We start from the raw sequence: 13,200 nt of genomic DNA, 5'->3' as shown, positions 1-13,200 counted from the left end.
TTTTACAACAGAGATGGTGCAGCCAGGCAGCAGCAGTGAGGAAGGGGCTGGGGCCCCAGCAGACCTTCCCAAGCCACTTCTAGCCAATTTGGGGTGGACGGCAGAGATGAAGCGGAAGGAGAGTTTTCTTGTGGCCCCAAAAAAAGGTGCATTTAGCATGTTCAAAAGCAAGTTTCAGCCCTGAGCACACCAGGGGACCCAGAGTGCCTCAAATTTGAGCTAGAGAAGTCAAATACAATTACAAGTGGATGAGCCTAGGGGACACGCCTGTAGTAATTAATACTGTACCGTAAGAGGTATTGGAAGCACTGTAGTTTTTAGCAACACAGAGGGAATATATTTGACCACCCAAATTTGTCGATGTGTTGAACCACAGGACATTTCAAATTTCCTCTTTGAGGAATTGTTGACTTGAACCAATTTTAATTTAAAGCAAACTACATTACCATGTAGGGTTTAGGTTAAGCCATGTTTACCCTTTGTTATTCTGCATTTCACATAAAATGCAGTGCTTTTCACAGACAAAATGGAAGTATTTCCAACCTGTACTAGCCAAAGTAATGACTTTTTTTAAAATTATTTTTTAGAAGAGGGAGAGAAGCACCAAAACTGACTCTAAATAAAGAACTTCCAAGTTATTTCAGGTATAAAACATTGTATACACTGTATAACTCTAATCCCATTTTTTCTTTTTTTTTTTTTTTGTTCTTCAAATAAATAGCTGGTTATAAATGAATCAGTGAACTCCTCCTTGTGTTATAAGTACAGAAACACTCAAGCAGGTATTTCTGAGTACAAGCTTTCTCTGCAATGCTAAATTAAAATTCTACTGACAGATTCACTTGAAGTAAAATATTTCCTAAAGAGTACGTATAGATAAAACTTGTCTGCTTTCTTGACCTACTCACTGAGGTACACAATTTACAAGGTCAGAACATAATTTCTCAAAGAAGTGTACTTGAAACAGATACTAACTTAAACTCCAGATTTTATCATGAGCACAGAGACAGTGTACACAGCACAATGAAATTTAAGGTAGAGGACTTCACATTCTTTACACACGGAAGACAAGAGCATTACAATCTTGTAGAAAAGCTTATATACAAAGCATACATATATTGCACAAGTTTTGATTCGGTCTTCAGCACAGCAAGAGGAAGGTGAGTACCCTTTTAGCAGAACCTCTTCAAATTACTTCCAGACCTAGTGCTCTCCCTTCTGTACTTCCCACAACTTAATTTGACCTATAAGTTGACCAAAATAGCATATTCTTTCATGCTCTTCCTACAAGCATCATACTGTGTAAAATCAACGAGGGAAAGATTTATATCAAAACACACAAGGATTAGAGAAAACAAGACAAACATAACAAAAACAAACACTACAAAATACACGTGAGATAACCCAGAGCAAGCAGAGTCCATTAAATCAAGACTGACATTCTCTGATGGACTTAAATTTAACACCAAATATACTGTGAATTGTGTCCACTGACCCAAGATCAAGTAAAGCATTGGTTTCAAATAAGCATTTGCGACAGTATTGACAAACACTAACTTCAGGTTATCTACAAATTGTCTTACATCCTTTTATCATGGCTGCCCATTTCTCCCAAATAAGCATGTCACCCTTCAATTCGAGTCTTAAAATTGGTTTATATTGAATTTTTTGTAAGGGATTTCTTAAAAATAACCTCTCATACTGTCAGAACACCCTAAGGTACAGAGAGTACACTTACACAATCACATTTTAGGAGAAGTGAGAGCAAGAGAGCTAGAAGAGAAACTTCAAGTTTCACAGTATACAGCCTATGCCAATTCTGGCACTGCTGTTACTGAATCGGAAGCTCTTGCTAACGTTTGGTGGTCCTATACACCTCTGAGCCTGTTAATTAAAAGCACTGTAGAAGACTAAAGAGAGTTCCTAAAATCCTAGACAAGATACTAGTAGTTTCTGACGTTATATATGTCACTTCTGACAGGTGAGAAATGACAGGCAAACCCAATGCCAAAATGAGTAGTCAAAACTAGTCCTAAAATAACAAACAGAGCTGAACTAAGGCATTTTTATGTCAAGGCAGTAAGAAGCCTCAGAGAAACTAACATCTTGCACGCATGCTGAAAACCTTGGTCAACCATGAAAAACACCTTTTACCTAAGGTCTCTCAGGAAAATTTCCTGCTAGGGTGTACGCCAAGGAATAGGTGTGTGAAGGTTTTTGTTTTGAAGCTGAGGAGAAAGGAGAACTTCATGCTAACACTAAGATTTATCATAGCCTTTAGTGGATTTCTCGCTCTGGATATCTGCCCAGAGTAGATGAAAATCCAGGTCATTAAATCTCTGAAGAACTTCAGACTATGCAGAACTGAATCCAAAGTTAGTTAAAGTTCAGCTCCTACTCACTCTCCCCAAACTACTTATTTTGTGGTATTTTATCTGAAGTTTTCTGATGAAAGTTGCAGCCCACCATTTAACAAATATCATGTTCACTCACCGTTGTTCCAGTTGTCTGGCACTTCCATGGAAAGTGATGCTGCTCTTGTTTGCCTTGACAGGAGAATAATATAATACACCTGGGGTATTATATTATATACACCTGGTGAAATCTGTTTTCCAAACCTCTCAGATTAATATTTTTTAATACGTGAGAGCACTGCCACTTTCCGTGCATTTGCCAGACTACCCACTAGCTTCTTTCACTATAAGCTAAACCAAGTTACACCACCTTGCACCTTGCTTAGCTAACACAATAAATAAATGGGGAGTTTTCCATTGTTAGAGAGGATGCAACAAACAGGCTTTTCCCCAAACAGTTGGCGAAAACTACCATCTAGACTTAAAATATTTCTGACTATAAACGTAGCTTATCAGAAGTACATAAACGTGAGAAAAAAACTGCAAAAGGATTCTTTTAAAAGACACAGGCCATTGTGGTTACAGATCTTGGCTTGTATTAAAAAGATCACTGAGTTGGTGGGTCAATTTTTACAGAGTTGCACGGAGGTACCACAATTTTTTTAACTATTTTACAACAGTTAGGAAGAAGTGGTTTCAAACATAAAGCAGTAATTTAAGGTGTGAGATATGTTGACACCTTAGGTGATGCAATGCAAACTTTTAAGAGAGAGACGTGAATGAAGTTTTGTGCCTTATATCCAGCTCACTTGAAATACATTTTTGCCAAGTTTAAACATGTATGTCCCTTCTCAGTTACCCAACGTTGGGAAAGTTTTACATTTTCTACACAAAGAGATAGACAGCACCTTTTTTAAAAAAGAGCAGCCCTCCCCTCTCGCCAAAACCCATCTAGGGCTGGTAGAGCATGTTTGAATCCAGACATCATCCTGTACTAAAAACTTGTGCTTCCATTTTACATAAAGCAGGTCAAAGTGAATTTTTCACTGAGACCAAGTCTACCATCTTATAAAGAGGAAGGGCAGTGAGGGGGAACATACACACGGAGAGAGAACATTTTAGTGGATTGCTAGAGTCGGATTAAAACTGAAAGACTGTTTAAATTGCAGAAGGAAGCTGTTTTAAGAAGCCAAAATCTTACATAGACTAGATCATGATGAAGTATGTAGTAAGTAACCTTTCAGCAGGCAAATAGTTTACAGTTTCTACAACTTCTAAATTGTAGAACTTGAAATAAATTAGAACTTTAAAAAGTTTGCACAAGAAGAGATAATGCTTGTTATTTTACACAGTTATAAGGGTTTTCACAATCTTGTTAGAGATGGCAATAGATGAAACTTTTACTCAACAAACGCAGTGCAGAATAGCCATATAGAAGTTTATGATTTGCAACAGGGGCCTCACCTTTACAGGGCATTTCCTTTTCTACTTAATTATAGGAAATATTTTAAATATGCAGTACAAAATAACATAAACTGGAAAAATAAGCTGTATCTTCCATATATAAATTTTATTCCACTGGACACCATACAAAATATTAAACTTAAAAAAATGAAAATATGAATTTGACATCAATGGTAAGTACAGTTTTAACAATGAATTGGTCTTCAATAACAAATATATGAGAGGCATAAATTGTGCTACAGCAGGTCTAAAAGAGGCTTCACAATTTCATTTTGGAAAAGCTAAAATTTTCAAGATTACTTATTTAAATTCAATTTACAGTAGCTGACCAATTTACAAATATTTACACAAAATCAAAACAGAAGCCCAGCTTATTGTAGCAGTGGTAGTGTTGTGGGGTGTTTTGGTGTGGTTTGGGGTTTTTTGTTTGTTGGTTTTTGTTGGTTTTTTCTTCCCAAAGCAGACATCACTACTACTTCAAATACATAAAAGGAAGCACTAAAAAGTACCTTACCTACTCTGTATGAATATGAAGCATTTATGTATATTGATTTGTCCTTTTCTATTTCAACTTCTTTGTAGTAGAACTGTTGCTTGAAAATTCCAGTTTACAGTTCTTGATATCCAGAACACTACCAACCATAATCTAGCTTAATTTTCATAAATTGTTGCTTGTTGTTCCATGTAAAAGGGAAATAAAACTGGAAAGTGCCAAGTTGAGCAAAAGTGCTTACTGCAATTAAGCAGATGTAAAGCACGGGCTGCCTGTTCATCAAGAAGTGGGTACTGTATGCAATGCCTTAAGGACATAGTCAGACTTGCACATTGTTTAGCTCTGAATGTCTTTATTTCATGGTTAAATGTGTCCAAATTAATGATTACACAGATTATGGAAACAACAAGTCAGTATATGCCCATACTTTCCTTAAAATGGATTTATTCTTGTGGTTTGCTGTTTGATTTTCTTCTAGAAGTCAACAACGCAAGCATTTTCAGAAAACGTATCTTTGAATGAACAGCTGTATTAACAAATGTCGATAATAAAATATGCAATCTTTCTTATAAACATTTCCTTAACAAAAGTTTACAGAGAAAAACATGTCATAAAAAACCAGGGGGTAACTGCCTCTTGATTTTGATACTGTTCTTTATTTCAGCAGGATCCAATAAGAAGGAAGTGAAAGAAGTTGGTTATCTTTTCTGCATGGTTGTTCTTAAAGGTAATATACAGTTCAGGTCTTTCTTGTCTCGTAATACCTGCCAAGACTGGGGGAAAAAGTACAAGGTTTTAAAAGGCTAAATATCTTTGCCATTCATACTTAAATACCATTGTAAGCAGTAAGCCTCACAGATCCACAACAATAAGGTTGACATTTTTCCCCTTCTTGAAAAAGAGAGGGGTTTTTTTTTTGTTTTAAGGGAAGAAAAAATCCAAAAGGTACACAAAATGCAATGAACTATTGAGGAACGTACAGCCTTTCAAGAAGAGACTGGATTTGTGGAGACCAAGATGTTAACGTTATTTAAGCATTACATTGATATTCTGACTGCAAAATAATTGTCTCAAATTCACACATGTCAAAGTTCCTGATACAAGATGTTATACTCTGACATTTCCAGAACTTAATTGTGTCTTTAAAATAGGTTATTTCAATTTTTTTCTGTATTCTAGTGTGAAATCCAGGACACATCTGTCACATCTGTTAGGCCATGAACCTGCAAATAACTGCAGTGACCCTCCTGTCTTTACGCATAATTCATTTAAACCACAATGTGTAACAAAAACCACAGGAAGAATAATCTCTCGAGGGCAATGAGACAAACAGATTCCTCAGGCTTCTTTAAAAAAGTGCAAGATATTAATAAATACTTGCAGTTTTAAGCAACTGTCATTCCTTATGGTTCCTAGTAAAAAGGAAATTTTTTCAGGGCCGTAACACTCTAGTATATAAGGCTTCCAGACAGCTAGCATCAAACAACTGCTTTTACATTTTTCAGAAAACCACACAGGTTTGAAACATACTTTTTAATTGAAAACTCTGAAAAGAGAAGTTCTCACTGATTTCACAGAACAGTGAGAAAGCCCAAAGTACTTTGTAAACCATTGCTTTAGCAGATTCACAAAATCAAATATTTTATGTAAAAGTACGTGAACAGTTCAGTACTTTGTATGCTAGCATGGTTAAATAGAAGGAAACTGACATTTCTGAACAGAATTACAAAGCAAAAAAGTTATCCTTTTCTGACTAAGGCAACACCTTACAGCATTTGTTTTATTACAAGTATCTGGCATTGATTTCCTTTTTACTGGAGAAGCCCTCAAGATATTTAAGGACTTGATTAACTGGACTAAACAGGAGCCTCCAATGACAGCGTAATAGGGGAGTCTAACTGGTTAAAGGTGGAAGCCAGTTCTGTGCACTAATCCCTAGTCATAACTACATTATGAATAGTCAGAGATCTCAGAAAACTAGAATTTGAGCTGCAATTCCAAATGCAATGCCTATGATAGGAGACAAGCATAAAAGAGTTGGTAGCAAGGATTTTTAGAAAAAGGATGTTTAACCAAGGCCTAAATCTTTGCTTGCTTCAAAGTGTCCTTGCCTCCTCCGCTGACTGGAACAGTGAAAGCTCCAGTTTGAACTACTCATGTTCTAAAATTATGAGTGTGGTCTCCCTAAAGAAAAGTAGCAATTTAATTCACTTGTCAAAAACCAGCAGAAAACCATTGGTGGCGATACTTGTTAAAAAAGGCATAGTAAGAAGTATAAAACATTGTTTATTACCAGTCAAATTCATGAAGGAAGAAATAATGAATGAAGATAATGTTGTAATTCTAAAGCTATTAACTATCATTAGAATTTTACACACACAAGAAAAATCTAAGACAAAGGGTTTACTATTTCAAGTATCCATTTCAACTCAAGCCTGATGCTTAATGGCAGACGTTAAATAAATTTTCCACAGAATTTTTCAAAAATACATTTCTATTATTTATATAGTACAAAGCACAAAAATATTCATAACACAAACATCAGGAACGGGCAGGTTCAATGACTAGCATTTGTATAACTATCTTGAAAACCAAAGTGACCGGTAAAATTAAATGAGATGTACTTTTTACCTTCAGAAATTCACCTCTGATAATATCAAACTTCTGTTTTTCATGTACAGCTCTAGCAGTGTTTGTCCCATCGAAGGGCTCTGCAAGATCAAACACATACATTAGAAGTGTTAAAAAACCCTAGAGCTAGGCTGTCTTCACTGAGCAAGTAATCAGACAAAACCCAGAAGAGTCAACATATCATTGCTTCCCAAGAGTGTTTTGAGTGGCTGATTCTACTTTGCTCCTCAATCTTTATTTCTACATAACATTCATCCAAAAAAAGCCCCAAACGCTGAATGGTCTAATGGTATGTAATCCATAATAAAGTCAGGTTATTATAACTACTGAAGCACACTATAGTTGTCCTGAATTTATGCATCAGTAATTATTTGTTACTGCTTAATAGTCTGTGATGACGTATCAGAATATGATTTTGCATATTAAAATGTTTTGAAACTTAATACACATGTGCCTCTTGGAACTGTTCACTTTAGATTCATCTCATTCAACAGCTTCTCAGTGAAATACAAGGAGTACAGTAAAATATTTACTATAACTTTTTATATAAGATGTATCAACTGCTGTAAAAATATATTTTATCCGTTCATACCTATTCTACAATATCTATTCATAAGTTAACAATTTGAGGCTTCCCCCTTCTAACAGACTACAAATTTATGTGGTATTTTCCTTTTTTTTTTTTTTTTGCTAACATAATTAATACTTTGGAACTTTTTGGGGGTTTGGTTGTTTTTTTTTTTTAATTGAAGGATTAAAAAAAGTACTCCTTGCTACTGCTGGGTTGCCAACATTAAAGCAATAGATACTAAAAAATTATGATGCAGAGACTATGCATTACAATGCACTACTAAACAGATTTTATAGTCTTTTTTGCCTTACTAGAGAACTGCTTAAGTAACACAGTGTATTTCACACTGGCAGAATGTATGAAAGTCTTTAAGGGCCAGAGAACCACAGGAGCATTTGCTAGATCAGGTAGGTTTTTTGTTTAGTTGGTTATGAATTGCTTTTATTCAGATAGGGACATATAGTAAAATAAAGCATTAAACAGACATCAGAAGGGCTTATGCCATGATGGAGACTGGGACTTCAAATTTGGAACATTCTCCATGGCATTGGGTTTTTATTTCTGGAAGCTATTTAAATTCACAAAGAAATTGTTTCATGCAATAAATGTTGTATTTCGCAGGTTTCTAAAAGGTTTCTTTTCAAACTACCTATAAAGTTTTCAGTGGATGTTTACAGGCAGATTTATTTTATTTTAGAATGCATCGCACATTTAGATTGGAACAAAAAACTGGCACTCAAATAGAAAAGGTACATAGTCCTCTAAAGTCAGTGACATAATTTAACACAGTGACCTACTGCCACTAAGAATTCCACATCCCTTACCATGTGAGGCAGTACAGTATTTTTTTTGTGTGTCTTAAACATGGTGTTAACCGTTTCTTTAATGCCAGGACCTTTATGTACTTTATGTTGAATCAAGAGATATGTATTTTTTAAAGCAACAAGAGCAAAGCTGTACAATCTTCTGAAACCATCAGCACGAAAAAAGGTAGTCACAAAAGCTGACTCACATCTTCCCTTTATTCTTCCTGCATATTTACTGACAGTCAAAAGACAAACTCATTCCCTGGAGTGCGGCGAGAATAATTTTGCAATCAGCTACCATTTACACCACTACATTTTCTAACCATCAAGACGGTGAGAGTCCATCATAAGTCATTTTGTTCACACACAGAGATGAGAATATTAAAAGAAAAACACTGATGCTTGAGGGAAAGGCTAAAGGGGATCATCTTTCCAAATGAAAATACAAGAAATCACAAAACTTCAGAACTGCTGCAAACTAAGCCCTGAGGAATTATCTTTAGAATTATTTTTTAACATGTGGATCTGAAAGATTTGAAAGTGCAAGCATGAATCAGGTGCAGCTTAGACAGCTTCTGATCCAGTTTCCCTAAATGACTCTCAATTTAATTGTCTCACAAAATTGCCATGTTTCTAGCTTTTCCAAGCTGTGTCTTTTTCAACAGGAGAGTGATGATATTATTTGATATAAACAAGATTTAAACTGAAACTGGAATAGCTGGTAGCAATTTAGAGTTTCTGACAAGGAATGTTCACAAACATTAGCTAAAAGCAACGTTCTCTGTATCCCTATAATGGTAATAGCCTGCCAGATTTTAAACTGTCTGAAATGAGCATCTCTGCTATATTTGTTTCTCTAACAGCAGAAATACAAGTGAGAATCAGTCTTAAGGCCAATAAAAATTAAAACAGAACACAATTTTTCTTTGAGCGAGCCTAAATACAGTGCTACATGCAGAATTATGGTAACTTGCAGGCACAGATTTGTGTAATCTATCAACAAATATATTTAAAATATAAAAAATATACGCAATAATACCATTACTGAAATTTTTGTCCACTAACTGGAAAATCTGACAAAGACTTGGAAATCAGAATACATTGACATGTTTAGCTAGCTTTTAAAAAGCTTCTTCTCAAAGTACACAGAAGTTTATCTACATACTTCATTAAACTAGTGCAGCTTAACAGCTGTTAAGGAAAAATCGTATGTAATCAACCCCATTTAATACAAATTCTAAAATGCCTATTTTGTATGCTGATGTTCTATTTTCCAATCTGACAGAAAATCTAATTATTCAACCACTTTGTAATGTCATAAAAAAACCTGAGAGCTTGAAACACACAGCCCCCCCGCAACACAGCGGATCAGCATCATGTGACAGCAGCAGACACAGCTGCCCAGCATTCCCACCTCCCACATTCGGACCAGAGCCTTGGCAATGCCTGCATTGCGCTATCCCGAATCATTTCAGCTGTGCAGATACTCTTAATTCTCACATTTCTCAACTCTGAGACTGCAGAGTCAAGCGTGCAGTCATCTTTCAGTGTATTTTTTTCCCTATGACTGGTAGTTGATTTTTTTCCCCAAAAAGTCAAATAAAGAACAGGAATCCCATCATGTGGCTTCACACTGCCGTCCATATGATTACAGCCAAGCTGGTGAGCTCTGGGACAGAGAATAACTAACTTCACCAGTAGGTAATTATTCTCTGCACAGAGCAGCACAAATGCAGTAAACTACGGGCACACACGCATGGGTGCACTCCCACCCCCAGCAATCCTGAGCAATGTCTGTCCAGCCACAGGACTTCTGCCTTATCCCCCTCCTCCCCCAGCAAAATTCTCCCAGTCTGTAACAACTCTTTCCATACCATTTGGCTCCTGTCCAAGTTCTATTCCTCTTTTATCCTAAAACTTCAAGCCTTGATAACCTGATCCTATTAGCTTCCATTTATTTACAGCCGGGGCCCAGGCCACCTCTCCCATTTCACACCTTCCCTCTTCACCCCAGTGTCCTAAACCACCTACTTCTAATTCTGCTCCCGTTCCACCTTGGTTCCTTATCCACGGTCCCTTGTCCAACCCATTCCCCTTCACCTGCTGCATTCTGATTCTCACTCCCCGTTCTTATCTCTTTGTGTTAACCGTTTCCAGTTACACAGCACCTCTCAGTCCCTTCCCTGCTTTTCTTTTCATTCTCTTAACGTCTCACTCCTTCTCTTGGTCTACTATCTTCTCTTTCCCTGGTCCAAGCTTCATCTCCTACACATACTAACTGTTCACTTTCTCCATGTAGATTCCCCACAGCAGTTGAAATGCATCAAAAGCACATGAAGCAGGTTCCCTGTATAGTGCTACTGCCCAGTTCAGCCTGCACTAAGGCAGCTGAGACCTGCAACCTCAAAAGGGAGCCTGGGTTTACCCTCCAGTTCTGGAGGGCATCATACAGACTCTGCAGAAACTGTACATTCACAAGCCAGCCAAAAATAGTAGCCACAAGGGTATGGACATACGCATAATATAGTTACTGCTAGGACTTGGGACATCAGAGCATTTCTAGAACAAAGAATATTCTTAGAGAGGAATCTGAATATGTGCCCACTATGTTTTTTCAGCAGCTCAATCTTGGCAAAACTGACAACTACTTTTGCAGAGCAGGAAAACACACGCTACTGTCATAAAGGCCGTTCCTTGTCAAAGTCCTAATCCCTGATCCAAAAGTAACAGGGCAATGAGTGCTCTTGAAGAAAAGGTCAGGAGAACTATTTTTAAACACTATAGAACTTAAAGCTTCCTTCTCAAATGTTTTTGGCAGGACTGTTTCCAAAACTATTTACGTTGGTTAAACTTCAATTTCTACATAAATATATTATATGTGTGCATTATTAAAACACAACTAAGGAAAAGTCTAATTGACAGATTTATGTATTTAGTGTCTTAACAGTTAAAAATGATAATGCAGCTTTACATTTTACCTTCTACACAAATAAATTTGTTTCTCCATTCAATACCATCAGGTCTTGGAATAGCTTTGGCCTCACGAACTGAAATCATTTGATGGCTCCAACTAGGGAAAAGGAAAACAATTTGCAGAACTTTTAACTCATTATTCTAAATTAATAATATCAGTTTACATTAAAAAATTGTCAAATTGCTATGTCATAAGCCTGGATAACACAGTACTTTATAATAATGAGTAATTTAGTGTAACAGTCTAATCTTCATAACTCACCATATAAGAGTAAGGAATGATGCGTAGGAAACAAGAAAAATTTTCCACAAACAGAAGTTTATTTACGAAAACATTTGCAAAACAGATCACAGGTACTCGTGAGTAACACATATTCATGACACAATAATTTTTTCAAAAAACAATGTCAACCTGAATATGGACACCTACATTTATTCTAAGTTCAAAAGAAATTATAGCCTCAAATCTATCTTCCAGAATTTTCTGTGGGGAGAAAAGGAACGTAAGGAGTTTAAGTGCAGATGAAGTCACATACTGCATTCCATTAAAAAAAAATTTGACAGTATAAAGATATATAAAGATAGCTTGCTTACAGGCCAGCATTCCTGGTGCAAGGAACCTATTATCAGAAAGCACTAACACTTTGTATATGCTGAATTTTAGATCTCCTACAAGAGTAGCAACAGAGCAACAACTCAAATACGTGTTTGAAGATATTCTACTGCTTCCTGCACACAATTTTACAACAACAAAACCATAGGAAACGATCACACTGAGAAAGTTTACAGGGCAATATTTACAATGTGCCAAGCATCTTTATGATCTTTATGATGCTTGGCACAATATGCCAAACATAATGGAAGCCAAAAGCAACCACTTGCAGTTTTATGTTCTTACCTACCCATCCAGTTTTCAGCTGCTCTTAACTAAACCAGGGAACTACCATATCAGCGAAACGCCTGGATCACCAACAATGTGTCACCATATGCCCTGACTAAATGGGAGCTTAGAAATAGCTGGGTAAGGTGCTGCTAGCTGTACTGGTGTTATGTACACCTGACGTGATCTCCTGACTGAATCAATCTTTTGACATAATGCAGAGCGGAGCTTGGCTGGGTGCATCAACCACCTGCAGTAAATCTGTAAATATCAACTGTAAATCAAAATACAGTCTATAATTCATCAGTTAAATTTGGAGGAACTCTGTGCTCCCTAGGCCACAGATCAGCTGTCATAACTCCATTAAGTCAGCGGTGATAAGACAATTTACACCAGCTAAAAATCCGTGCTTGTAATTCTACAAATTCTCTTGGATACAACTCATGATTAAAACCACTTATGAAAGTGAGCTGTTTGAATAACTGTACTTCCATGGAACACGTACATTATTCTTCTATTTAAGAATACGAATAGGGCCTATTTCGAAAAGGTGCAGGACACAGCATATAAGGCATAGTTTAGGATATCTCAGATTACTTACCCACTGCTGTGTACATTTAGGTTTCTCTTGATATTTTCTTTAGAAAATTAGTACAGGTGTTGATCATTTCTAGCATTCAATAAAAACTAAAGCTTTCAGTCTAACCCATCACTCTCCCTCTCCTTAATTCCCACAGTAGACTACTTTTGCAAGAATTAGAGATACTGTGAAGCACCAAATACTTTCCTATCATGTCTTTTTAATAAACTACCATCAATACAAGCTTAACAAGAAATTCAGATGAATTGCTCAAAAAAAAAACCAAACACAAGAAAAGACAAAAGAGAAAAAGCATGTGACTGGAGCATCAAAGATGCTTAAACTGGAGCTCCAGAACATTGGTCATGAGCGGAAGAAGCTGACAGTTCAACTCTTTTGCTTTTTCTAAAAGCTTATTTAAAAATCAGAGAGATCCAGGCCAACCGGG

At 36.5% G+C, this 13,200-nt stretch overlaps 1 protein-coding gene across 2 annotated transcripts in view; it reads right to left on the bottom strand.

Annotated features, from left to right (window-relative positions):
* Positions 1–3,914: 3,914 nt before the first annotated feature.
* The window catches only part of PAPD4 (poly(A) RNA polymerase D4, non-canonical), a 49,948-nt gene continuing 40,662 nt past the window's right edge, over positions 3,915–13,200 (bottom strand). For both annotated transcript variants that reach the window (XM_009272457.1, XM_009272459.1), the window contains exons 12-14: positions 11,298–11,389; positions 6,943–7,022; positions 3,915–5,084 (exon numbers count right to left, since the gene is read on the bottom strand). In XM_009272457.1, the coding sequence (XP_009270732.1) occupies positions 5,010–5,084; positions 6,943–7,022; positions 11,298–11,389 (247 nt within the window). In that variant the 3' untranslated portion in view covers positions 3,915–5,009. The remainder of the gene's footprint in view (positions 5,085–6,942; positions 7,023–11,297; positions 11,390–13,200) is intronic.

Source organism: Aptenodytes forsteri, unplaced genomic scaffold, assembly GCF_000699145.1.
Source record: "Aptenodytes forsteri isolate BGI_AS27 unplaced genomic scaffold, ASM69914v1 Scaffold92, whole genome shotgun sequence".
Taxonomy (NCBI): Eukaryota; Metazoa; Chordata; class Aves; order Sphenisciformes; family Spheniscidae; genus Aptenodytes; species Aptenodytes forsteri.
This window is presented reverse-complemented; position numbering and strand designations above follow the sequence as displayed.